The 27,161-nt window shown below is 50.1% G+C and overlaps 1 protein-coding gene and 1 pseudogene across 6 annotated transcripts; both read right to left on the bottom strand.

Moving 5' to 3' along the window:
* Positions 1 to 250: 250 nt before the first annotated feature.
* On the bottom strand, positions 251 to 16,768 carry CCM2L (CCM2 like scaffold protein). 6 transcript variants are annotated; one of them, XM_074347106.1, is made up of 10 exons: positions 16,631 to 16,768; positions 14,328 to 14,495; positions 11,980 to 12,063; positions 11,704 to 11,887; positions 10,362 to 10,825; positions 7,619 to 7,754; positions 5,467 to 5,530; positions 3,003 to 3,132; positions 2,296 to 2,434; positions 251 to 1,414 (listed from the first exon to the last, which is right to left on the bottom strand). In XM_074347106.1, the coding sequence occupies exons 1-10, from the start codon at positions 16,658 to 16,660 to the stop codon at positions 1,101 to 1,103; spliced, it is 1,713 nt and encodes a 570-aa protein (XP_074203207.1). In that variant the 5' UTR covers positions 16,661 to 16,768; the 3' UTR covers positions 251 to 1,100. The 6 variants fall into 6 exon arrangements, 4 of the variants coding, with proteins under 4 accessions (XP_074203207.1, XP_074203208.1, XP_074203210.1 ...); XM_074347107.1 differs by having other exon boundaries at positions 7,619 to 7,709; XM_074347109.1 differs by having other exon boundaries at positions 1,272 to 1,857.
* A 1,975-nt stretch (positions 16,769 to 18,743) lies between these two features.
* On the bottom strand, positions 18,744 to 22,911 carry LOC105073577 (splicing factor U2AF 35 kDa subunit-like; annotated as a pseudogene).
* Positions 22,912 to 27,161: the final 4,250 nt, after the last annotated feature.

Here is a 27,161-nt window from a genome sequence, read left to right as displayed (position 1 = left end):
GCTGTCCTGACGCTGACTTCCCTCCCCCTCCAACCCTGTCAGATTTCTTGGACTACCCTAGACTCAGTGGCTGTACTTTTCGTTTGGACCTTGAGCATGGAGCCAGACTGTAACAGAGCTGTGAGGGGCAAGTCCTATTTCCTCTTCCCAAACTGTGAGCTCCCTGAGGGTCTCTTTGAGATGTCACCCCCACCCCAGTTCCCGTCCCATTGCACACAGGGCAAAGACAGGCAAACTGAGTCAGAAAGTGTTCAATGTGAAAGGGAACAGCATTTATTGAGTGCCTACCATGTGTTTGACCCAGCACTATAGTCTTGAACTTCCATAACACCTATGACCACCCTGTGAGGTTGGTGGGGCAGACTTCTTGGTCAGAAGAGGAAATCAGAGTCACAGAGAGGCTAGGACCCCTACCGGACAGGAGGCCTAGGATTGTCCAGCTCCAAATGCAAGATCTGAACAAGAAGCCTGTTCAGAGCCTTGCAGTCAGGACTGGGACCCAGATCACCCACCTCTCGGTGGACTCTCAGTAGAGAGAAACCTCTTTTCCACACTGACCATCTAATTCATGCCATCAGGGAAGGGGAGATCCTGCCATGTAGAGCTTTAAAAAGATCCTCTACACTATTTAGTAGGTCAGTTTGAGGTAACATCTAAGGGGAGTCAGGAGACTCCCTCAAGTCCCTCCTCCTCTGGAACCTCAGTTTCTCAAACTGTAAAATAGGAGGAACAGAGGTCTCCTGGCTCTGGGAATTCTTCTCCCAATTGGCCAGCAGGTGGAGCCTACTCTTCATCCCTCCTCTGGCCTCCAGAAAGCTGCGGAGTCTGGAGAAGGAGGGAGTGTCCTGAGGCCGGGCACTCGGAGCTAACGGGGCAAAGTTGTTCACTGCTCAGTCCAGCAGGCAGAGCCCGGTTTAGGGTCCCGCCCCCTGCAGGACACTCTCGGTACTGCATGGACCGGAGCCCCCAGGGCAGAAACAGACCCCAGGGACAGACCCGGGGAGACCCAGGGCTGGGGTTTGAGGAGGGGGCCGTGGAGATGGGGTCCACAGGTAAGAGTGAGTGCGGGGACATCCCCTTCCCCGTCCAGGCGGCACAGGCTACAGGTAGTTGTCCTCCGCCGCGTCGCCCCCGCCCGGGGAGCCCCGGGCCTCCTCATCTGTACTTTCGTCGTCGTCTGGGGCTAGAGCCTCGATGTCGTGCGTGATGTCGGCCAGCAGCCGGTGGAAGGCCTGCGCCTCGGGCCGCTGGGCAGCGCCGTCGTAGCTGCGCACGGCCGACGCCGACGTGGAGCTCATGCTGCGCTTGATGCGGCCGAAGCTGTCGGTGAGGATGCCGCCCTCGCGGATGCCCACGCCCTCCAGGAAGCCCTCGAAGTAGCCGATGTCCTGGTCCGGGATGAAAGGCCGCATTCCTGCGGGCCGAGGGGCAGGGTGATTCCTCGCGGATCAACCCTTCCCCTCCCACGTAGGACTCACCTCTGGGGAGCGGAGTTCAAATCCGTTCCCTGCCATTCGCTGGCTGTGTGACCTTGCAAAATTCCTTGACTCTCTGAGCCAGAGAATAATCACACAATGCTCGGCACACCGTAATTGCTCACTACATGATAGCTTATTATTGTCATTATTATTTCGATTGTTATAGTTCCACTTACTAGTTGGGCAACCCTCCTTTAATAATTACTGAGACTTACTTTCCCCACCTGTAAAACTGAGATAATTGCACTTGTTCTCCTGATGCAGCTGTGAGGATTAAACAGGGTACTTAGTACACATCGTGGGCTCCGTTTTACTTTCGTTGCTACTTACTAGCTTTGTGATCTATGTACTTTGCTTCTCTAAGCTTCAGTTTTCTCATCTGCAAAATGAGGGCAAGTAATAATTTCAGCTTCCCAGAACTGAGAGCATTCAATGAGATGATGTTTGGCACATGGTTACTGCCAAATACATGTTATTCGTATTATAATAATTACATAGTACTATATAATATATCATTATATTAACATTTTCATTCCTGTTGCTGTTATCATTAGCTCTCCTTGTTAGCTCTGTGACCTTGGACAACTTCCTTAGCCTCTCTGAGCCTCAGATTCCTCATGGGCTAAAATAGGAAGAATCATTCCCTCTCCCAGCTTTGCTGTGTTGTGCTCTCTCTCCTGGTTCTGAGACTGCAGGCAAGTCCTCTCCCTTCTCTGCACCTTGGTTTCCTACCGTGCCTCATGGGTATCCTGATCTTAGCTTTATTGGAGGCTGAGGGTTACGGATTAAACTCTCCTAACCCGGGCAGGGGGCTCACCAAGGAGGAGGAACTTGCGCCGGTCTCCATAGAGCTTCAGCAGGCCGTTGCAATAGTCCTGGATGGGCAGCCCCAGTCGGTACTCCCTCAGCAGCAGTGCAAACTGCTGGATCTCAGAGGGCCCCAGCTTACTCCGCAACTGTGGAGACACCGTTCAAGATGAATCCCAAAAGCAACCCCCACCCCACCCCTGCCCAAAAGACCCAGAGCCCTCTCTAAGGGTGTATCTGGCCCAGCCCTCCTCGGAAAACCCAGCCTATTGGGGGACATCCAGACCCCTTGGGCTGCATCTAAGAACGAGATGTGACCTCAAGCTGCCTGATTTCAAATCCTAGCCCCTTCACTGATCAATTCTGGGATTGTGGGTAGGAGACAACCTCCTTAACCCTTCTTTTCCTCATCTGCAAAGTAAGGATAGTGAAAGCACGTCCTCTTGGGTTGTTGAAAGGATTAAAAGAAATGATGCATAAAAGGTGCTTAGAACAGCACCTGGTATATAGCCAGCATTCAGTTAATGCCAGCTGACGTTCGTTAAGGCCTTTCACAAGATGACTCAGTTTACTCTCCTAACCTCACATCCTTCCCAGACCTCTGAGGTCTTACGCATCAGTTAAGTCAAGGACAATTCATGATTCCTGAAATACCCCACGTTTTCTCCGGCCTCCAGGCCTTTGCTTCTGCTGTTTGCACTGGCTGCCCCGGCTCACCGTGACCATGTAGTCCTGCAGCTGCTCAAGGCCCAGGCCGCTGTGGTCGCTGCCGCTGCAGTGGGAGCCATGGAAAGAGGGTGTGGACGTGCCGCTGTAACACGCTTCGAATGTGTCTTGGGAGCTATTGCTGCAGGGACAGGGGGAAAGGGATCCTCACTCGCCTCCTTCCAGCTCCTGTCCATGTGATAGGCTGAAGGTAGGAGCTCTGCCACCAATGCCTGGGCTGGGGGCCTCATCCTAGATCCTATTTTGGCTTTCGAGGTCCCATATAATCAGGTCCCAGACCATCTCTCAAGCCTGGTCTCACCCTTGCTGTTTATACTCAGGCCACCCTGCATTCTTTCTTTTCCTCTAATACTCCAAGTACCCCCTCACCTCTGAGCCTTTGTACATGCTGTTCCCTCTGCCTGGAATGCCTCTCTTTCCCTGTCTTTTGCTTAGCTAACTCTTCCTCATCATTGGATCTCAAATGTCACCTCCTCAGGAAAGTTTTCCTGATCCCCTTAGCCAGGTTAGACCCTCTGTCAAATGTGGTCACGAAGTCTGTAAGTCTACCTGTGGCAGGCAAGGCCTTTCAGATGCCCCCACCAAATGTCCTCTCTGACACTCTGGCCCTCACACCCCTGCTGCAGCCACAGTGGCCTCCTGGCTGCTCCTCAAACACACCAGGCTGTTTCCTGCTTCAGCATCCTTGCACTTGCTGTTCCCTCCACTTGGAGCGCTGTTCCCCCTTCTATTCGTCAAATCTCAGTTCAAATGTCATCACCTCGGAGAGGCTGTCCTGACTCCCTGGGTGACTATAGCGTTTCCACAGCCTCTCTCAGGACTCTAAGCTTCTCTTTAGTGTTCATTGATGCTTATTGCTATTGAATAATAGTGATTTTACTGTCTCCTGTGCTAAACTGTAAACCATGCAAGAGTGGGGATCTTGGTTTTCTCTGCTTGTTGAGTACCTACTATGTGCCAAGCACAGGACTCATCCTTGTCTTGCTCCCCACTGTATCCCTAGCACACAGCACAGTGCCTGGCACATGGTAGGTACTCAATAAATATTGCTTAAATAAAAGTCAGCCGTGGGCCGCTGCCTCCTGGTCTCTACATTGTTCCAGAACCATCTTCCGTTATTACCCTTAGAGAAGCAGTGTAGCTTAGTGGTTAAGGGTGTGGACTCTGGAGCCAGCTTGCTTGGATTCAGACCCCAGGCCTACAACTTACTAGCTGCTTGACCTTGGGTCAAGCCACTTAACTTCTCTATTTCTCAGTTTCTCCATCTATAAAATGGGATGATAAAAATTAAAGTCATCATGAGAATTAGAGGAGTTAATATTTGTAAAGCATTTAGAGTCATGAACAAAGCAATGAATAAACAGCAGTTACTGTTATGTTGTCATGTAGATTTTTTAAATGAAGTACATTATAGAATAACACTTGGCACACAGCAAGCTCATGATTGTCATCTGTCCTTGTTTAAGGACTGGCCTAAGGGCACACAGTATTAGGAAGGTAAATATATTGCCACTAAAAAGGAAAACAAAAAAAGTAAGGCATGTATCACTGGCAGAGACTGTTCCTTATCAAGTCAAAAGTCTTAGTAAAGAACTAGGGTGACCAACTTGTCCCAGTTTTCCCAGGACCTGCCTGGTTATTGTACTGAGAATCCCATGTCCTGGGAAACCCCTTAATCCTGAGCAAACCAGGGTGGTTGGTCACCCTAAATAGAACCCTGGACAATGTTCCCAACTTAGATTTTTTAAAAAGCCTGCATTTTCTAGTCTTGCTTATAGCTAGTTGTGGCCACGAGACCAAATTCTAGCCAACAAGTTGTACGCAGAGGCTGTCAGATGGGAATTCTAGCAGAGCACTTTAAAGAGGTCCTTGGCATGCTACTGTGATGGCTGGAACTATAACCACCATCTTGGTCTATGAGGTGACCTTGGGGATGAAAGCAAATGTTAAAGAGAGAGGAAAAGATAAGCCTAGGTCCCAGATGACCACGAGGCCATGAACTCCTAGTCTATTTTATATAAAAGACAGAGGGGAAAAAGCTCTATCTTGTTCAAGCTACTTTTTTCAGGGTTTTCTATTCCATGGAGCCCAAACTAAAGTAAATCAAAATGATTTTTTTTTCTTTTTTTGGCATTGGCTGTGATTTTGGCCTCTGCAGGCCACTGTGTCTGGATGACTGGGAGAGAGCCGCAGGCCCATGAGGACCCAGTTCTAGGTTCTGGCTGCCCCCTGGGCCTCTCGGGGGCTCAGATCCTACGAGCTCAGCGGAGCCTGGGAAGTTCAGTTTACCACCCCCATCCTCAGGGCTTAGTGTCTCAGCACAAATCAAGCGGGGGTGGGGGGGTCATTTTCTCCCACCTCTCTTGCCCGCAGGGTCTCAAGAATGCCTCAAAGAGCAACCTTGTTTATGCAGGGCTAGGGGGGACCAGAATGGGGTCCCTGGCAGGGTACCCACAAGGAGCTGCAGCAGCTGAAGTCGGCGTCATAGGCGTAAGTCCCGTCCGTGCGGCAGCTCTCACCTGGGGTCAGCAGACAGAGGGCTGTCAGAAGCAGCAAAGCAGGGGCCAAAATCCTCGGCTCCCAGAGGTGCCAAGCTCAGCCCCACCCTGAAGTCAGATAGCCCCAACCCTGGCTGGAGAGCAGATAGCTTTTTAAGCAATTGTACAGGTGATGGCTTTTACTCTGAGTGAAATGTGCCCCCACCACCAACACACAGCCTAGCTTAGGCAACTCACTACCCCTCTCCTGGCCCTCAACTTCTCAAGGCTGGGACAATACCACCTTTCTGCCTACCTCATGGGGGCCTTGGGGATAGCAAGCCAGGTTAATAGGTGAGGTAGTGCTTTATAAACTGTGTGTGTTTGAGAGCAAGCAAAGAAGAACTTTGAGGGAAAAGAACTCAAAATCACAAGGGGAGAACAGCACCAGTTCCAGAGAACTTGCTCTGTCCCTCGCCCTGTCATTTCAGTGAATTCAGGTAGTAGCCTCACCCTTCTGATCTTTTTTGGGGAAGAAGGGGTGCATAATTGATTTAATGCATATTTTTACTACTTTGACATTTATCTTATATGAAAAGAGCAATTCTATACACAGGTAATACATAAATAAAATGCAATGTGGGGAGGGTATAGCTCAGTGGTAGAGTGCATGCCTAGCATGCACAAGGTCCCCAGTACCTCTATTAGAAATAAGTAAGTAAATAAACGTAATTACTTCCTCCCCCAAAAGAAATTTTCTAAAAAAGAACACATTTTTTAAAAGATTTTTGGAAAGTAATAACACATAAAATTCATTTATAGTCTATAAAATGGTGTTTGATGAGCCATCTGATCTTTTAAGAGAAGAAAAAATCACTTCATCTAAGTTTGCATGCTCTCTGGCAATCTTTGAAATATTGATTGCCCTCCTGACTTTGGTTTACTTAATGTCACTTCCTCAGGATACTCCCCTGACTTTCCAGGAGAGGCTGGTTCCTCCTTATCTGTTCTCATAGCACAGTGTGTGGGTACATTTCATTTGTGTAACTATTTAATTATTATTGGCTTCCCCCAGCAATGCAAGCCTCAGAGCGAGGGAGGGCTATGTCTGGTTTTACTCACCAGTATATCCTGCTGATTAGCAGAATCTGACACAGAGGCATTCAATAAATACTTGTTGAATGAATTTGTGGAAATATTTGTTGAATGATCTCATTTATTTGTCCATCATCCCTGTGAGAGTCAATGAACTTTCCTAAATTCTCAGTAACCACCGTTCCCACAGATGAGAGTGCCTTTCAGAAGGGAAGAGCCAGCTTCCTGATGCTGAAGCTATGCAAATAGGGACCATGCTGAGGGGCTGTGGCTGAGGAAGCTCATGTAGTGGCCTTGAAGGCAGCATGGGCAGCGAGGCTGTCCCAGAGAGAAGCTTTAGAATCAGACACACCTGGCTTGGAATCCCGACTCTGCCATTCACCAGCTGTGTGACCTTGAGAAATTTATTGGCTACCTTGAGCCTTAATGGCCTCATCTGTAAAACTGGATTCATAAGGCCTCAGAGAGTTCTTTCATCCGTTCAGAAAATACGCCTTAAGCATCTATCTCTGGTCCTGCCCTAGGCACATGAGATGCAGTGGCAAACGGGACAGACAGGGTTGCTATGAGGATTAAATAAGACTTGGCACAACAGTACTGTGCTTAGCACCTAGTTGGTGCTCAATAAATACCTCTATTGGTTTCATTCTCATCCCAGCCCTTGACTGCATTCAAGGACCAGTCTAGAAATCTCGGTTTTGACCTAGAGTCTAGTGGGGCTAGACGGCTCAATAAACAATGCACGTGCTTAGGTTCTGGCAAAGCAGTGACACCAAAGACAAAAGAGAGAAAGAGAAGGTCAGCTCTGAGGGGGTCGATCTGAATCTGGCAACCGGAACACCTATGAAGAAGCTAGGTTTGAGGTGATTATGAAATTGGATATTTTGTTTTAGCTACATATTGTGGATATGCTGTAATTGCTGAAGGAGTCAAGACCCCTAAAGGCTTTCCTTCTCCCCAGTCCAGGGACATCCCCCTTCCCCTGGCCTTTCAGGATGTTTCACAGGACAGGGGGCCACAAGTGGGAGTACTCACTGCGGCTGCACAGCCATGGCCTTTCGGGTGTGGACATGTAGTGGTAGCCGGCCCGGTCCACGCACTCAATGCTCTGGTCCCCGTAGATGATCTGGAAGACCTGACAGATGAGGGCGCAGGACTCCTCGGCAGCATCCTGGTCCAGAGAGGAGGGCAGAGCTCAGGCCCTCTCCAGTGACCAGGATGCCCCTGCTTCCTAAATGCAGTGTGAGGAGGCTCACAGGGGCACACACACACCTAGGGATGCTTTTAAATCAACTTAGAGGACATTTCCCGTGAAAACTATATGGCCCCACGCTGGGTGAAATGTATTTATAGAAATAGCCACTTACTGGCTTTCACAGAATCCAGTGACAACTGTAACTCTTCTGCCCTGAAAAATGCACACATGCACCCCAAATATCTGGGGGAATTATGGGCCCTCCTAAAACTTATCTAAAATAAGCCCTAATTTAGTTTAATTTATAGGTAGAAAGCTGCTATGCTGTACACCAGAAATTAACATAGCATTATAAATCAACTATACTTCAATTTAAGGAAAAAAAAAGAAGAAAATGTTAGGCTCAACATAGTTACTACTACTGGATGCCATATTTAGATATGAGCTTCCCAGCACCCAGGGCAAAAATGGAAGCAGAATGAATACATGAAGCAGGATGAATACATAGGCTTTAGTCTCTGATAGAAGAAAGGCATTTAAGTTCTCGGGTGAAACTTTTTTGCGATCGCAAATTTCAAAGAGGAATTTGCCTCTTTAATTTAACTCTTTAAGTCTTTAAGCAAGAGACAGAAAGATGAAGCCATTTTCAGGAAGCCATTTCTTATTTTGTGCTTCTAAAAAAGTCAGCCTTGGGTATAATTAACATGTAACTCAGGATAGGCATTTGGGGATGGGAAGGTGAAATAATCATTAAACCAGGATTGATCTTTACAATAACCCTACAGAACGGATAGGGAAGAGAGGATCCTTATTTTATAGTTAAAGAGATGGAGTCTTAGAATGGTTAAGTGACTCGCCCAGGCTCACACAGCAGGCTCATGGCTTTGGGGTTAATTTTGGCACCCAGGTTTTTTGACTCTAACTCCTGTACCCTCCTTGGGACCACAATGCCTCAGATAGGACATCAGAGGCTCAGATACTCCTGGAAAACAACTCTTCAGTTATTTGCTTATTCCACAAATTCTTATTTAGTCCTACTGTGTGGCAGCCACTGGGCTAGGCTCTGGGGTCTCAGAAGTGAATTAGATGAGGCCTAAATCCCTCACAGGCCAATGGGATAAACCGGGCTCACTGTTCCCTCTGCTTGGAATTTGCTCTTCTCCTCTCCTCCACATTTCAGTTTAAAAAGCACAAACTCATTTTCCCTCTGGAATTCCCCCATCATCATCATGACAACCTGCTTGATTTCTTCTTGGTCCCCATCACAATGTATAGCAACAGAGGATGCGCTAATCCATCCATTCAATATTTATCGAGCACCTATCATGTGCCAGGCACGGTTCTTGGTGCAGATTTGGGGAGACTGGGTGCTCAACTGGACGTGTTAGGTGTGAGATAGTCATTAGACCTTTGAATGGAGAGGCTGAGAAGAGAAACATATCTGGAGATTTCGTGGGAGATAACATTTAGGGAGTTCTCGGTGTTTTAAAAGCCATGATACTAGAGGAGGTCACCCAGAAATGAGTGTGGACAAAGGAGAAAGAGGATCGAGGACTTAAGCCTGGGAGACTCCAACCTTAAGAGGCTGGAAAGAAGAGGAGGCACCAGCTCCTGAGGAGGAGCCAGGGAGGTAGGAAAACCAGGGGAATGTGGAGAGCTGGACGCCAAGTGAGAAAGTGTTTCAAGTCAGCTCCAGAGTCTGAGTTTACTGGTTACTATCTACCTCTTCCTCTACACAGGCACCATGTCTGTTTTGTTCGCCGTGTGGGGTTGATATATAGAGGTCAGAGAAAAAGCTTACAAGGCTCAGGGCTTTGAATGTGTCTGCGAGTCTGAACTCCCTAAGGGAGGACACTAAATATGTCTTGTTCATTTCTGTATCCACAACACCCAGCCCAATGCCTAGCATACACTGGCACTCAATGAACATGATCAAATGAATAAAATGTAAAATGTAAATATGGAGGATGGGGGAGGGGGAGGGCAAAAAGGCAGGAAGGCTTCTGCCTTGGGTGACTGCCACCGTTAACAAGAGTACAGGCTCTGAACTTCTGGGTCCCAGTAAATCACCACCTGCTTCCTGTGTGACCTTGCACAAGTTGCTTAGCCTCTGGGTCTGCTTCCTTCTCTATAGAATGGGGATGATTGCAATATTTGCCTCTAGGGGTTACTGTGGGGATGAAATGAGTTAAGGCTGGTTTCCTGTTTGGCACAGGTTGGCACTCAATTCGCACTGGTGATTACTGTCCTCATGATCGTAACTGTGGTAGTGCCGACACTGACGATTTTGGAGAAGGAGCAGGGCTGGTGGAGGGGTTAGATCAAGTCTGTTTGGGGCATTTTGAGCTTTCAGCCCATTGGGACAGGAAGGGGGAGGTGTCCTGGAGGTGTCCAGGGCTGGAGTGTAGAAGGCTTTTGGCGTCATGGGCACGCAGGTAGTACCAGAAGTCCTGCGTAGGGCCGAAGGAGGGAGAAGGAAAGAGGCCGGGGTGGACTTCAGGAACCTCGAGAATGGGGCAGGGTCGGGGGTGGGAGGGCTCCGGGCAGACCGGGCGCAGGGGCGCGGGGTGCTCTCAGGCTCACCCTGTTGGCCACAGCCAGGATGACGAGGTTGCAGTAGGCGTCGGGGCTGGGGTCCTGAGGGTCGAGAGGGTTGGGGCCCGGGTGGCGCCGCTCCCAACTGCCGCCGCCGCCCGCCTGCCTCCGTTCCCAGCTGCCGCCCGGCTTGCCCGCGCCGCCGCCGCCGCCGTGCCGCCGCTCCCAGCTGCCGCTGAACGTCTGCCTCCGCTCCCAGCTGCCCGACGCCCGCGCCCCGGCGCGCTGGCGCTCCAGGCTGCCGCCGCCGCCGCCGCCCCCGCCCCCAGCCCGGGCCTCGGAGCCCGAGCCCCCGCCCCACGCCATCCGCCAGTCCAGACTGCAGATGGTGTGGCGCCGCTCGGTGGTGCCCACCCGCCGCTTCTCCGGCGCCGCGCCTGGCTGGCCGGGGTCGCGCCCTGCGCCGCCGGGGCTGGCGTCTACGCCGGCTGGCACCGGATCCACGCCCAGACCTAGGAGAAGCCGGGTGGGCGTCAGCAGCAGGAGATCCGGGCTGAGAGCCCTCTTCTATCGCCAGCTGGAGGACCAGACCCCGCCGCTCGGGGGTGGGGGCTTGAGAGGTGGGGGAGTGGTCCAGCCGCGCCTGGTCCCGCCTCTGCTCTCAGGTCCCACCCAAGGCGTCAAAGTCAGGAGGCGGGACCCAGCCGGGCTCCGAGTCCTCCCTTTTGGGTTCCACCCCTGGGTTTGGCCCGTCCCGCCGGCCCAACCCCCTTCCGATGCTCCTAGCCTCAGATCCTGCCCTCTGGTCCGACAGTAGTGGTCAGACTGTCCCCTCCCTCTTTACACTTAACTCAGACCCTGTCCCTCGTTTCAGGAACCCCTCCTTGAATTCCGGATTCCCCCTCAATCCCAGTCCTGGCCTCAGGCCCCGCCCCTAGCTAGGCAGGGTCTGACATCTCCCAGCGGCTAACCCAGCCGCGAGCTCCGCCTCCACGGTGTATGGCCCAGTTCCCAGATCAGACCCCCGCCTCTAGCCCCAGGTTCTCTCCTAGCTTCAGAGCCTTGCCACAACTCTACTCTTCACGCCCCTTAACTTCAGGCCTCAGGATTTTGACTTCTCCATCCTTCCCAGGATCAGCCTCCTGGCCTCAGGATGTTGGGTCAGGCAGCCCACGGTTCAGCCTCATCCTTGGGCTCCGTCTTCTTGCAGACGGCCATGCCCTGCCCCTAGTCTCTGGGTAATTTGGTCAGGCCTTTTCCATCACCCCATCATCATGTTTCAGGCCCCGTTCCTGCTCCAGGTCACGCCCATTCCCAAGACTAGGCATTGGGCCTTTTCTCTACCCCTTCACATCCCCGCCCTGCCCCCGGCCAGGCCCGCCCACTGTACCAGTCTTAAGCACCAGCAGGTGCAGAGCATCGTCTTGCAGGTAGGAGGCGGCGGCTATCTCGTGCGTGGGAATGCGCAGGATGAGCTCCTCGTTGTCGCGCCAGGTGAGCAGCAGGCAGCGGGCGGACAGGCTCAGGATGCTGTCCTGCTCCGCCGTGGTCTTCAGCGGCAACTCTTTCAGCTGCTGTGGGGCGAGTCGGATCTCCTGAGTCCCGGGGGCTTCGGGTGGAAGAGGAGGGGAGGAGACCCTGCCCTTCCCTCTCCTCGGAGCCTCACCCTGGCCGTGTCCAGCAACTGTAGGAGCTCGTCCCGGCTGGAGGGGTTCAGTGAGGAGGTGACCCAGGTGAGATGGCCCAGGAACTGGATGGAAACAGAGTGGGGGTGCGGGGGGTGGGAGAAGGGCAGAGAGATGTCATTATGAAGCCTTGGAGGACCCTGACCTCACTGACGCAGTGCAGGTAGACTGACATAGAAATATCTAAATTAATAATAATAAATATAATAATTAATAATAATAATCTGATATTAACTGTTATTAAAGTGGTCATAGGAGCCAGATATAGTCTAGAGAGCATTATGCACTTATTCATCCTGCTTTAAAAATTTTTTCTTTACATATTTTTTAATGGAAGTCCTGGGGATTGAACCCAGGACCTTCTGCGTGCTAAGCATGCACTCTACTACTGAGCTATACCCATCCATTGCCCCAACTTGCTTTAAGGATAAGAAAACTAAGGCATGGCAAAGCTAAACCTACCCAATATGATAAAGCCACAAGTGGCAATACTGGACCCCACACAACAGAGCCCACACTCACACTGTTAACTTATTTTTGCTAAAATCAGCTTATTTTATGAGCACATAGCTATTTAGCTATGGTGGAAGCAAAAGTCACTATAATAACTTGAAGGAACTGACCACCTGTGATTTCCTGCTTGGTCTGATTGGCTCTGTCCACCCCAAGGAACAGTGTCAACTGACTGTGCAGGTCACTGGCCCTCTTTATAATCTTGTTGAAGAAGTTAAATGGAAAGGGAAGAATGTGTTGTATCAAATTAATATATAATTTTGTTAGAAAAATGATATCTCAAATCAGTAAATTAATTCTTCATTCATTCTTAGACATAGCTTAGTGTTATCACAACTTAAATATTATTCATTATAAGAATTTTTTCATTATTTTTTTCATTATTTTTAGTTTTATTCTTCTAGTTGAGTTTTACCAATTAAGCCACTTCTTTTTATTCTCAATGAAATTTCAGTCCCCATTTTTTTTTTTTTTTTTTTTTGGTGGGGGAGATAATTAGGTTTGTTTGTTTGTTTAATGGAGGTACTGGGGATTGAACCCAGGACCTCCTGCATGCTGAACATGCACTCTACAGCTGACCTATACCCTCCCTCTATGCCAAATTTTTAAAAGGGATTTCTTTGTCAGCTTTTCCCTTCATATAGTGTTGCCAGGTAAAATGTAAGATGCTGGTTAAGTTTGGTTTTCACATAAACGACTAATGTTTTTGTAGTTTTTGTTTTGTTTTGTTTTTTTTAGTATTTTTAGTCCCACACAATATTTTGGACATACTAATATTAAAAGGACTCATTGCCTATCTGAAATTCAAATTTAACTGGGCACCTGTTTTTGCCAGATCTGACACTTCTACTCCCATATCAGTCTTCCTTGGGTAGTGGGGTTTCTCCACTGCTCCATCATGGAGTTCATGAAATAGAAGTCAAGCCCTTGAGTTGATCTAAGTCCCTGTGGCTTGCAGAAGTGGCTTCCTCTAATTTAGACACTGTCCGAGTAGCAGCAACGTCACTGCAGTAAAATTTCACAGGAAGGTCTGGCTTTTCAGTGCACAGGGCACTTTCCCATCTGCTCTCCCCTGGGGGTAGTCTTTGAGCCCCATGTTGAGATGGGAACACTGAGGTTGAGCTGGTGGAGGACACTTGCTGAGGGTCCACAGCATGATGCAGGGGAGAGGCTGGCTTGAATCCAGGCCTCTTTCCCCTGAGCCTCCCCTGTATGAGAAAAGGCTGGTCAGGTGTTGGTGGCAGGGGAGGTAAGATCTTTCCTGATGGGGTCCAGGATGTGCCACCCTAAAACATGGCACTGTGGCACATTGACTATCTTAAGCAGAAGGAGTTTGAGAAGACAGCAGAGGCAGGAAGGTCACTCTGACTTCCCCTACCTCACCCTTCTTCTCTGAAAGCAGAAGATAAGTCTTCCAGGTGAGAGGTACCCTCCTTTCAGGGAACCAGGAAGAAGAGAGAAATCCTTATCATCAGAGACAAGGACTTGAGGCCTGAGACGTCTGGGTACTTCATCTTACTACACCTAGTCCAAACCCCTCTGCCTTGGCAGTTCTTCTTCACAAATTTACTGTTTCTCTATCAAAAAGATGTCAAAGCTTCCTGCTCTGGTCACTTCTCAGGGTCTCCATTCTCTTGCGAAGGCTCTTGTGTACATGTGAAAATTTGTTAAAACGTGTATGCTTTTCTCCTGTTAATCTGTCTTTGTCCAGTTTAATTTTCAGACCTAGCCAAGGCCCCTAAGAGTGTTGAAGAAAACTTGTTTCCCCTACACCCTTCACCCCAAGAACCACCCCTCCTCTTCATCCCACACGCACCTTGACCTCTTTCTCCAGATAGTCACACAGCAGAATCTGGGGGTCGATGAGGTAGTCGGGAGGATAAAGAGGCATCGAGTGCAGGGGCCGGCGGCTCACACTGGTCCGAAAGGCTGCCCGGCGACCGGCCTTGGGGAACACCAGCCTCCGGATAGGGGACACGAAGCCCTGGGGGAGGTGGGTCGCGGGGTGGGGGGAAACAGCAAAAACAGCAACTGACTTTATCTTATCCAGCACTTGCATGCCCAGCATTTTACTTACAGTGTCTAATTTAATTCTTCCAAGGACTCTGTGGAGGGGTTACCTCTGTGATTCCCATTTTACAGATGGAGACACTAAGCCTCAGAGAGGTCCCCAGCTAGTAGCAGTAGAACCACTGGTTCACCCTGGGCAGTCTGGCTCCAAACCTTCGATTCTGAACACCCAGGTGAAGGCGGAAGCCCTGCCCAGGCCCAGGCTTAGGTTTAAGGAAGCGGCCCAGCTGGAGCAAGGACAGAAAAATATTAACATTCAACGTGGCTGAGTGGTGGGTGCATAGGTATTTGTTAAGCTATTTTCTGTGCTTTCCTAAAAATTAGAAATGGTTAATAAGTACATTCGAGTATAATCCAGCAGATACCTGCATAAAAATGGCCTGGAGCAAGGTTAAAGGAGCAAATTCCAGGGCCCCAGCTCAGCCCAAGACAGAATTTAAACCTCATAGGAAAGTGTGAGTGTGGCCCTCAGTGTGTGCCCCAGGCAGTTCTGTTGCACGCCCAGCTCGTTTTACCATCAGTATCATGGAGCCTGGACAAAGTCTAAGGAAGCCCTGAGAAATGAGAACAAGCAATCTGGGAAAGGACATTCCAAGCAGAGTGCACAGCATGTGCAAAACCCTGGCTGCTTCAAGGGCTGGATAAGCAGGAGCCTGGAGAATGTGTGCTGTAGTCCGTTGTGGCTGGGTGATGAGATTAACAAATTATAAAGGGCTTGAATGCCAGCTACGGAGCTGGGGTTTTATCCTGTGTGTGTAGCATGTGTGTATGTGTGAGTGGAGTGGGGAAGTAAATATTTTGTCTGTGGCCCTCATAGGTCCAGCCCTGCCCACCTCTCCAGCCTCATCTCACCCAACTTGCCCCTCACTCCTGCCCTCCAGCTATAGGGCCATATTTCAGTTCTTCCTACTTGCTACATTCCTTCCTACCATGGGGCTTTGCACATGCTGTTCCTTTGCCTGAAACACCCTTCCCTACGCCCTTTCCTTCCACCCATCAGACCGCAGCACAAACTGACCAGTCTAGGGCTGGGTCCCTTAATATTCTGTCTCCCAGCACTGCAAAATGGAGACTTTCATACAATTTTAAATTAATTGCTTTTTTTTTTTTTAATAATAGTTGCTTCCTCCACTAGACTGTGAGCTATGGGGAGGGAGCAGGGACCTTGTCTGACTTCGCTCACCACTGCATCATCCCCAGCACCTGGCACAGTGCCTGGCACATCATAAGTGCTGAATAAATAAATAACTATAGAAGGAATGAACCAAGAGGGGACAAGCACCTGTGTCTTGGCTCCCTATGGAGCCCTCAAGGTTCACATCGGAGCCTTTTCAAACAGCCCGACCTAGGTTTCCTGGGGGAAGAGGGCGCTGTGGGAGTGGGAGTTGGAATCCGAGAGGCTCCCTGGACCACAAAGACAACAAGGTGAGATGCCTGGAGAACTGGACTAGAAAATTTCTGAGAGTCAGGAAGGGGTAAAGATCTAGGGGTTGGGGGGAGTGACCCCCAGACTGAGGCCTTTGGAGTAGAGCTGGTCCCTGTATAAAGACAGGGAGGAGGCAGTCTAGGTTGGAGCCCAGCGGGGCAGCAGGTAGGTGTCTCAAGCCTGAATAGGCAACCTCATATTGCAGAATTACCCTGGCTGAGGTCCTTCTATCTGGGGAGGCAGGGAGCAGGGGAATGTGTTTGTTGGGCATCTGTCTGTCCTTCTGTTTGAGAAGCTACAGGAGGAAATTCCCAGGAACACCAGAGAAGCAAATTGGGAGTATCTCCCAAACTAATCTGTCTGTCTGGATTTCCCTGGAAGGTGCCTGTCTGTCTGTCTGTAGCTGGGATGGCAGAGGCCACTGAGAGCAGGGAGACAGGTTAGGGAGTTTGGAACGCAAATGTTTGGCTGCCTGAGGGTGAGGAGGAAGGTCTTTCCAAATAAGAAAAAAAGCCTTCCTGATGCCACTTGTTCCCATCTTCCCACCCCCCACCCCCGGCTTCCCACTTCTCCAGCTCCGGGGGCATTTCTCTACCCTACATCCCTTCCAAACTCCCACCTACCTTTTTCCCTTTCTTGACTTCATATTCCATGGTGAAGCGTCCCCTCCACTCCTGCCACCCTCCAGGCCACCCCCTCCACCTTCTCCCCTACGCAGTTCCTTTGTTCTTTTTCCTGCCTGGTCGGAAACTCCACCAGCTCCGGAGTTCCTGCCCCTCCTGTCTGATAGTGAGTGGAGGTAGAGGGGTGGGGGTGTGGAGGATGCAGCCTTGGGACCCTCCAGCTGAACGGTAGGATCCCAGCCAGAGCAACTGACCTGGGGAGAAAGCCCCAAGGCTTCCAGCCAATGGGCTTTCTAAAGAGGGGGCTTGGGATTTGAGTAAGGCTGGGAAGGGTGCCCTGAATTTGGAATCAGAAAATCCCAAATTTCACCCCTACTTCTGCCACTGACCTTGCTGTGTGACCTTGGCAAGGCAAATCAGTTCCCCCTTTGACAGCCTCTGTTTCCCCCTCCCCTTTATAAATTAGGAGTCAGCACTGCCTTCCTCTGTGGGCTGCTGTGATGAGAAGTAAATTAAAGAGTGGGTGGGAAAATACTGTATAAAAAAACTGTGAAATACTATGTCCAAGCAAGGTATGATTTTAAAAAGGAATCATTACAATTAAGGGAGGCAGTATGCATGGGCTTCCCAGACAGTCTGCCTGAGTTTGAATCCTGGCTTTGTCACTTACTTGGGTTATGACCTCAAGCCTGTAACCTCTTGTGCCTCAATTTCCCCCATCTATAAAATGGGCATATTACCAGCCTGATCTCAGAGAGAATTTGTAAAATTACATGGTCTTAGAAAAACTCCTGACACATATGAAACACTCAATAAATATCAACTACCTATCTGTGTGTCCTGGGCTCTTTTATTGTCTCTTGAGAGAATAACATTAGGGAAGCAAGGCTCCCTTGTGATTTGGGGCTGAGTACTTTATTATGTCTTTCATCTCACTGATACCTCACATTAGGGTACCATTATTATACCTGTTATACAGATTTTAAAGACAGGCTCAGCTGCAGAGGCTGACCCAAGGATGGCACACAGTGAAGGAGACGAAGACCAGGGATTGCGGCCTTGTCTGGATTCAATCTGAAGCCTGGTTCCTCACCTCTAGGGCCTATGCACTCTGCACAGCCCACCCAGGACAGCTGGGAAGGTTCTGACTCACCCCTCCTCACCTGGCCACGACCCCTGGGTTCTGGAGACCCGAGTCCTGGAACTGGTTTGCTGTATGATCCAGGGCATGTGTCTTATTGTAACCTCTCTGGGCCTCAACTTCCTTGTCTTTCCAATGGGAAGAGTAATCCCTACAGCCCTGTCCTGCAGTCAGAGGTATGGCAGAAAAGATGAGCAGATGAGAAGGCTGTCAGAAAGTGTGAAGTGCAGGGGCCAATGCAGAGGATTGTTTTGAAAGTTTTTTCTGAAAGCCTGGGTGCACCAGATCAGTGCCCCTGGGAGCGAGGGCCCGAGCTGCCCACTGCCTCTGGATGTGAGGGCTACAGGGGACTCCCGGACACCACCTTCCCTCTCCCTCTCCCTCCCCCTCTCGGAGGTAGGGAAATGGCCCAGGCTGCTTAGTGTTAGCTCACACAGCCACCCGCTCCTGCTCCCCCACATCCTGCCAGTCACCTCCCAACAGCAGGAAGTGAGATCTCCCTCCGCCTGCCGGGCCAACAGGAAGAGGCCAGGATGTACTACCCAACCCCTGACTGCCCCAGACATAGAAACTCCCAGTTAACCCCTGAGCAGGTCCCAAAGTCCCATCCTCAGTATGGCAGCAGGGAAGGAAAGCCGGTCTCTTGCTCTGGCACTTCTATAACTGACTTTTGCAAGCCTTTTCTTCTCTCTGAGCCTCAGTTTCCCCATCTGTAAAATAGAAAATTCTGTGATTCCCAGACTAACTCCAAACATCACTGAACTGCTGGGACTCTCGAACAGGGTAAGAAGGGTTCCAAATGCCACTAGAAATAGCAAACGGTCCCTGTAGTCCCTGCATTGCCCCATCTAGGACCATGAACAGATCAAGTGCTTAGAACAGGTCAGTGGAAATGGGTGGAGACAAGTGGACCTAGGTTCAAATGTGTATGACCTTGAACTGGTAGTTCATCTCTCGTTGTCTCAGGCTCATGCGTCAAAAGCAGGATAATAATGGCGCTTGTCTCAGAAGGCTGCTGCAGGGATTAAATGGAATCAGAAGCATACAACGGTAACCCTTATTAACAATCTTGCTTGTGAATCAAAAATGAGATGAATGAAACAGTTTGTGCCCTCAAAGACTTAACAGTTGTGGCAAACAGGATTCACTTCTTTTGAGCCATCTCCAGTTGACCAGCAGGGGCTGCCCTGGAGTGATGATTATAAAAATCAGATCTACTCCTAATGAAAAAGAAATTGCTTATTAATGCCTGTCAATGGACAGGAGGTGGGGCGGGGGATGTGGAAGCCGGTGTGCAGTGCATATGCTGACACTGATCTGATGAGAGACAAAGACAAACAGGCAAAGAACTTTGATACAAGGCAAACAACTTGATTGGGGAAGGCAGAATCAGGAGCCATTCACCAAGCCTGTGGCCTTCAAGCCAAGCCTTGAAGGGCATGTGGACAGGAAGGTCATTCTAAGCAGAGGGAGCATTCAGTGCCTGAGATGCAATGTTTTTTGCTACTAAGAATAGACTATCCAATCAAAGCTGGTTTAAACAATAAGGAACATTTATTATCTCTCAAGACAAAAAAAAAAAAAAGTCCAATGGTGAGTGATTTTAGGGCTGGTTAATTGAGCAGCTCAGAAATGACATCAAGTTCCTTACATTTTCTGCTTTGCTGGTATTATAGGCTGAATTGTGTACCCCCAAAATGTTGAAGCCCTAACACCCAGTACCTCAGAATGTGGCTGTTTTGGGAGATAAGGCCTTTGAAGAGGTGATTAAATTAAAATGAGGCCATAGAGTGGGTTCTAATCTAATCTGATTGGTGTTCTTCTAAGAAGAGAAAATTTGGATGCACAGACACCAGGGGCAGGCACGCACAGAGGAGAGACCATGTGAGGACACAGTGAGAGAGAATGCCACCATTTGCAAGCCAAGCACGGAACTGCGTAAGGAACCAATCCTGCTGACACCTTGAAGTTGGACTTCTAGCCTTCAGGATTGTGAGAAAACAAATTTCTGTTAAGTTACCCAGTCTGTAGTATTTTGTTCTGGGAGCCCCAGCCAACTAAATACAGCTGGCAAGAGGGCTGTGGCGGTTGTAGAAGCAAGCAAGAAAGACATGAAGCCATTCATCATTATCCTGCTTTTGATGCTATCAACCTTTGATGAGGCCAGGGTTTCCCCTTCTTGGGTGTCTTTTTGTTGAGAAGGAAAAACTTCCTCAGAGATTCTTCAAAAGACTTCCCTTAGGAATCAAGGGGCCAGGTATATTAGCCAAGATATATTTCATCTGTAACAAAGGCCCCAATAACAGTGACTTAAATTTAAACAGAAGTTGATCTCTTCCCTCACATAAGAAGTCCCGGGCAGGTATGGCCACTCCATGTGTCCAGGACCTAGGGGCTTCCTGTCTTACTGCTCCACCATGCTAGGGTTTGCTCTCAACTTCAAGATGGCTCTCCACACAGCTAAAGTCCAGCCCTAGAAAGGGTAAACCAAGCCAGGGGAGAGCACAGCTCCTCCATCTAAAGGGATGACCTGGCAGCAGCACAAAGTTCTACTGTTCATATCCCATTGGCCAGAATTTGTTTCCATGGCAATGCCTAATTGCAAAGGAGACTGGGAAATACAGTCTTTTATTCTGAGTTGCCATGTGCCCAGCTAAAAATTCCTTTATAGAAAAAAGGTGAGCATGGATACTGGGGGAATTGTGTCACATGATACTGCCCCCACCAATCCTCAGGGGAATTATCTTGGGCCAATAGTTCTCAAACTTGGGTGTGGATCAGAATCACCTGAAAGGTGATTATAAAAACGTGCTGCTCCCCACCTCAACACTGGCTGATTCAGTAGGTCTGTGGTGGGGTCTGAGAATCAACAGTTCCAACAAATTTCCTGGTGATGCTGATCTGGATACCACAGCTGGAGAACTACAGTCTTGGGCCAGTCACGACTTGCCTCCAGGTAAGAGCTACATTCCCTGAGCACTTGGGATGGGGGATCCTAGTAAATAGGACTCTACCTGCATGGAAGAATGGTGAGAAAGGCCTTTGGCTGGCAACCAGAAGAGGCTCACAGAAACAGGAAGATGGTGGTTTGGAGAAGTTTTGAGGTGAAGCTATGATGGAGGTGAGGATCAAGAGGAATTGGGGTTCAGGTTGTGAAAAGTCAGCATCAGGCAAAGGGTTTGATCTTGCCAACTAAGGAAGGTTGCTAATCATCTGGCTCTACAAGGGTTAAGTCATAAGCCACTGCAGCTGCTGACCTTTGACACACCCTGAAAGGAGTGCAGGGCAGAGATCAGGAATGAGGCACTCTGCACTCCGGGAAACTGGCAGAATGGGCCTTCCGATAGTTAGATATTTTCAGGAGAAATTTTTAATGAACCTAGATTCTTGTATCTTCCCATACTTAGAAAAGCACTGATACCATTAATTAAGATACCTGTTCCTCAAGGCTAGCAGCAACCTTCAGTGAGATGTATACTTGGTTGCATATACCTCCTTCACCAAAATCGCATATATACTAACCTCTCACATTACCTCTTTGGAACAGTTTCTCAGCATTATCTAAGAGACTGTCTCCCGGGCTAGAGTCCTCAGCGAGACACTGAATAAACTTGTCTTTTTTATATTGTGCATCTTTTTATCAACAGTCTGTATCCTGAAGGCCCTGGGGAGCCATGGGAGATTCTAAAGCCAGGAAATGCCATGATCAGATTTGGGGGAGGATGCATTAAAGCAGTGGTCCTCAAAATGAGATTCTCAGACCCCCCTTGCTCCAGATCCTCTGGAGAGCCTTTAAAATTCAGATTTCCAGGCATGCTCTATCTACCCTCTGGTTGTGGAGATGGAAATCTGCCATTTTAAGTATGTCCCCTCTAATTCTGATGCATTTTGAAGTTTGAGAACCACTGGATTAAAGGGTGGAAACACTGGAGGTAGGGAGATCTTTTAGGGGCAATACCCACCCTGAGGGCAGGGATCATATACGGTTTTATATCTTTCTTGTTCACTATGTCTAGAAGAGTGTCTGGCATGTAGTAGGTACTCAAAAAACATTTGTTTTAGTGGCATTAGGAGTTCAGTCTAGGTCCTGACTTTGTCATGGACTCATTCTGTGACCTCTAGCAAGTTTGTCTCCAATCTTTTTTTTTCACTGTATAACTACAAATTTTATTCAGAAATCCATCTTTGGTTTTTTTGTTGTTTTTTTTTTAAAAACAAATTCCATTATGAACTGGTTTGGTCAATCGACTACAACACTTTCTAGCAGACATACGTAAAAACGGCATGGCTCAGAACCGCTCCGATCTCTCCCGATCTCGCGACCGCCTTCTGTCGCGCTCCGGTCCCCCGCCGCCGCCGCCGCCACCTCGGCCGCGGTCTCTCGACCGAGAGCGACGCTCCCGGGACCGGGACCTCGACCTATGCGTCTTGCGAAGGCGCCCGTACAACTCCCGCCGCAGCTCCCGAGAAATGGGCTTCAGATGCATGAAGTTGCAGAAGCCTCCTCGCGTGCACTCCCCCATCTCGGCGGCAGGCTTCTCTGAAGTCGGTCACAGGGAAGAGCTTGGCGTGGGTGGGCTGCCCGTTAAACCAGCGGTTGTTCAAGTCAATCACGGCCTTTTCTGCATCCTCTTCACGGCGAAACTTGACGTACACATACCCAACGAGGTGCTCTCCAAGGTTTTCACAGACGTTCATCTCCTTCACCTCCCCGTACTTCTCCATCTCCGTGAAAAGCTCCTCAAAAAACTCATCATAGTGCTCCTGCATCTCGACATCGCTCACGGAACAGTGTGAGCCGTCAGCCGTCTGTGCACTGTTTTGGGGATTACGATAGATGTTTTGAATCAAGATGGTCTGGCTAAAGGTCGGTTTGTTGTGCAGCCGAGAGCATCTGTCTCCATGGCGACACGCTCGGATCTTGAAATAAAATGAGCAGTCGACTTTGTCTTTCTCGGTTCCGAAGATGGAGGCCAAGTACTCCGCCATTTCTCACCGGCAGCCACCGTCGACACTGCTGCCAACGCCGACGACCCCGTCCGACGCCCGCGGAATCCAATCTCTTTTTTCCCGTATCTGTAAACGAACAATTTGAAGATAATCCCTAAAACTTTAAGCCCCACCCACCATTCTGGTTGATTGATTGAGGCTCTGTCCAATCAACAGGGAGATTGGTGTACTGCATGATTCTTCCAATCAAATACTTTTGTCTCTTAAAGGAGCCACAGGGTTTGGTGCAGAGAGTATCCTTCCTCCCTGCTTCCTCCTTCCTCATCTCCTTCCTCTGGCCCAAAATAGCCAAAACAATAGGACACAAACAGAACGTACTGAAATGACTTTTAATATCTCATGTCGCAGCAAAATTAAAAATATACAAAAAGTTTGTGGTGTACAAAAGAGTCTCAGTACAGAAGTCCCAGCTTGGGGCCCCTTCCCCCTCCTGGGGGAAGGGCAGAGGGGTGAGTGGGGTCGGGACTGAGAATGGCACAGATGTAGTAAATACCAGGAGGTGGGACCAGGACTGGAAACACCGGTGAGCAGAGGGTAGGGGCCGATTAGGGAGGGAAGAAAGAACCTGGAGGGGAGAATCACCTAGAATTGTGCTGAGGAAGGGAAATTAGCCCCTCAGGCATGGCTAGTGGTTCCTGGAGTGGGAGAAAAAGTGGAAGCGAGAGGGCATCAGGGCTGGGGGTGTTCTGGTGGGACCCCGAAGAACCTTCGTTGTGTGACCTTCCGATGGCTGCCTCTCTGGGTCTTCTCCGTCAGTAAAATGGATGCTGGATGATTAAATAGATTCCCAACTTGGGGTCCCAGACCCTGCCTGACTGTGGAGGCAGGAATGGGGGCCTACAAGTGCTCTTGAGAATTGTGTATTAAACGCTCCAATAGAATACAGATATTCCCCCCACCCTTAAGCCCTAGAAGCTCACCCAAGGCCTTGGAAGCATTTGTCTGCAATCAGAAGCTCAGCTTGAGTTAATTTAATGAGGGAAAAGTAATTATCCTTCAAGAAGTGAGGCTTGTTTGGGAGAAAAATCTCCCAAACTATAGGATCCTCGGGGGTGAAAATACTAAGATCCCAAACGACAGGATGCTCTGGGAATCCTTCAGGTCCCTGCCAGCTAGTTTATGAAAAAAGCCATTGCATTTGGGGGCTGTTTATACGGTGTCCCTCCAAGTTTGGTTGTTTAGCCCAGAGGAGACAGGCCTGGTTCGGATTCTGGGATGTGGGTTAGAGGGAGATGGTAGAATATCCTTTTCCTACCTGACGCCTTTCTCACCCCTTTTGTTTCAAGCTACCCTCCACTCTGGGATTATTGCAGGTGTCCCAAGGCCCCCACCCCTTCAGCCTGGCCTAGGGCTGCCCTTACAACGATTGTGCATAGAATAAAGGCCAGGATTGCTGGGGAGGAGGCAGCCCCCTTCTTGCTGGGGGAAGGCCAGGCACAAGAGGACCATCCCCCTCCCCTTGGGAAGTTTTCTTCTTCCAGGAACCAGGCCATCCCTAGACCAGGCCTTCGTCTCCCACTTCCACAATTTCCTACTCTTCCTCCCCTTGCCTCTACCTGGAGCAACCAAGAACCCAGGAATGTCCTAGTCCCTTCCCAACCAGAAGGGCACATTAGAGTCCCTTTTTGGTCCAGCCCCAGTCTCAGAAGCCTCCTCTGGATGGGAAGGGGGATCAGAGATTGCAGGCCCCACCCCCACTGCTGCCCACGTGGCTTGGCACTCACTCAGTCTTTTTTGTTGAGACATCACAAAGCACAGTACAGAGATTTGTAGCTCCTCCCCCACAGGCCCTATCTACAGCTTTATCTGGGAGGGAGCCATCCTGGGGTTACCAAAGGGTGGCATGGCCCAGCACGGGGGGGGGGGGGGGGGGCAGTTGGGTCCTGGCTTTCAGTCCTCATCCTGTACCTGAACTCTCCCTGTACCCAGTGCGGGCTCCTAACCAGGGGCCCCCAGATTGAAGACCCCAGCCCTTACCCTGCTCCCCATGCCAGGCACTTGAGGAGCCTGTAGTCCTTATCAGATGATGGTTCCCAAACCAGGCATCTTGTGGATGCCCAGACCTCCCTGGATTTTTTGGTTGAGAGGGCTTGGAGCCAGGCGGTGGGGATTTAGAGTTGGACTAGAAAAGTCTCAAAGGAGTTTCCAGATTCTCCTGGGCTTCCCAGAACCTTATCAACGTTTTGCACCAGAGGTTTCAAACTGGTGGTGCACGGGTCAGATATGGGTGGTTAGTTTGGCACCTGTACTTCTATTTTCATTAACTGAAGGCATTTGAATTTGCAACCCAGGCACCACTGCCCCAGAAAACCTTCTCCCCACTGCCTGAGGTTTCTATGAACTCCAAATCCAGGTGATCTCCAAGGGAAGGACCCATGGGACTTTAGCCCTTAGGAGGGCATTGGGGCCACCAGGCAAGACTTTTCCTGGATGTTCCTAGCCCCCTTGGTCCTGATCCTGAGACCTGGATATTCTCTAGGTCTTGTCCTCCCTGCCCTCTGCTTTCCTCGACTCTCACGGGTGACATGACTCTGTGGGACACAGGTGTAGCAGGGAGCTAGCTGGGGGTAAGGCAGATATGGGGGAGACACAAGGATGAGGCAGATGAGAAGAGGGGACCAAGAAAGCCTTTCTTGCTGGGGAGTCCCCTGCTGGGGAGGGGTGGGGGTCTGTGCTGTCCAACCTGGGTGATAGTTACAAGGCACGTGGTACATCAGTGCATGGGGGTGTGATGAGGGGTGTGTGGTGCCTGGAGAGGTTTTGGGAGCACAGACAGCAGCCTGGGGCATCAGTTCCAAAAAACGGAGACAGAAGTCAGCCCTGGGAATGGGGACATGGTCTCGTGGGGATTGAGATACTGAGGGTAGAGTAGGTCTGGCATATTTGGTACTTAGAGTGTCCTGTTCTCTTCTATCCTGGGCAAATAAGATGGACCCAACTCCCTCTCATCCCTGGGAAAAGCCTAACTCTACCACATACTTCCTATGTGGCCTTGGGCAAGTCCCTGGCCCTCTCTGGGCCTCCATTTCTTCTCTATAGTAGATGGGGAGGGCAGGTGGCTTAGGGGGCCCCAAGGGCCCCTCTGGGCTGTGGTTCTAGAACTTTCTCTCACCACAAGGACCCTGAAGGGATTCTGGGAAGGACTGAGCAGCCAGGCTAGGTTGGGGGACACGGAATGGGGAGCAGGAGGCAGGGACCCAGGTGTCCAGTTCTGGCACAGAAGAGAGAATGGCTGAGGTAGATTGTGTCACAGGAAGGAAAATAAAACAGCTCGAATGGGATGGTGTCACTTTGCCTCTCTGACACCTCCAACCCAGTGAATCAGGTGGCTGGCAGGGACAAGATGAAGTGGGGGACAGGCCAGCAGAGAGAGGGACCTCAGGCCTGGGAGGGATAGGTTCTGAGCTCCTAGGCATAGAGGGAGCGGGGAGTCCTTAAGGGGCTGAGACCTTTCCTGAGGGTGAGAGGCAGAAGGGGCCTGCAGCCCTCTCCTGCCACTCTTTGTGACCATTCTGGTGCTCAGGTGTCCTTGCAGGCAGAGGTCCTTGAGGAAAGTTTTGTAGGATTGAGGAGATGTTGGGGTGGGGGTGGAGTAAGGTCCAAAACCTTGGCCGTGGCTTCTCTGACAGCCTCAAGCCACGCCTCAGCACTGCCAGCTCGTCCCTACTCTCTGGGCAGCTCCTGGAGCTGTCAGGACTCCCAGCTCCCACGGAGGACATGTAACCTTTCCTTCTAGGATTCGGGGGGTGGGGGCAGCCAGATGGACCATCCTAGGACACTGCGGAGTAAAATAACTTGCCAAGGCTGAACTTCATGTCACCTCTCTGAGCCTCAGTTTCCTTCTCTGTCAGATGGATTGATAACACCTCTCTTATAAGGATGTTGGAAGCAAGGGAGAGTTTAAGTGAAACAATACAGGTGAAAACTCTCAGCATGGTCAACCCAGGAGAAATGGTCAGTTGGATCTGGGTCCACATTCTCAATGCTCCTGTCTCACAAAGGGGCATAGAATTTGGTCTCTGAAGACAGAGGAACAGAGGACAAGGAGGATGGGGGAACCCACCAGAAAGAGCCTGGGTCAGCCTTAGGCTTCCCTCACCACCCATCACCTTGAGGCCTGATTCCTGAGGCGTCTTAGGGATCAGGGAAGTAGAAGAAAGAAAGAAGGAAAAATGTTGACGGGAAGGATGCGCACACCATCTCGGCCTGTGTGGGTGTCTGTGCAGTCACCCATGATGCAGGGGACGGGCAGTGAGGTGACTTGTGTCTCAGGTGTGATGTGTGCTTTTGCGTTTGGGTGTGTGTGTGCATGCGCAGTCCTGCCTTCTCGGCCTTTGGAGTCACCCCGCACCCTGAGTGTGGCCCTCTCCAAGCACCCTC

This window comes from Camelus bactrianus, chromosome 19, assembly GCF_048773025.1.
Source record: "Camelus bactrianus isolate YW-2024 breed Bactrian camel chromosome 19, ASM4877302v1, whole genome shotgun sequence".
NCBI lineage: Eukaryota > Metazoa > Chordata > Mammalia > Artiodactyla > Camelidae > Camelus > Camelus bactrianus.
This window is presented reverse-complemented; position numbering and strand designations above follow the sequence as displayed.

What these genes read in the sequence shown, in the direction of transcription:
- CCM2L (XM_074347106.1), bottom strand. Translation starts at nt 16,660, where the DNA reads ATGGAATATGAAGTCAAGAAAGGGAAAAAG. An exon ending in TGCAGGACTACATGGTCACG is followed by an intron (nt 2,435 to 3,002) that starts GTGAGCCGGGGC and finishes GTGTCTCCACAG; the next exon opens with TTGCGGAGTAAGCTGGGGCC. An exon ending in GCGCAAGTTCCTCCTCCTTG is followed by an intron (nt 1,415 to 2,295) that starts GTGAGCCCCCTG and finishes CTCGGCCCGCAG; the next exon opens with GAATGCGGCCTTTCATCCCG.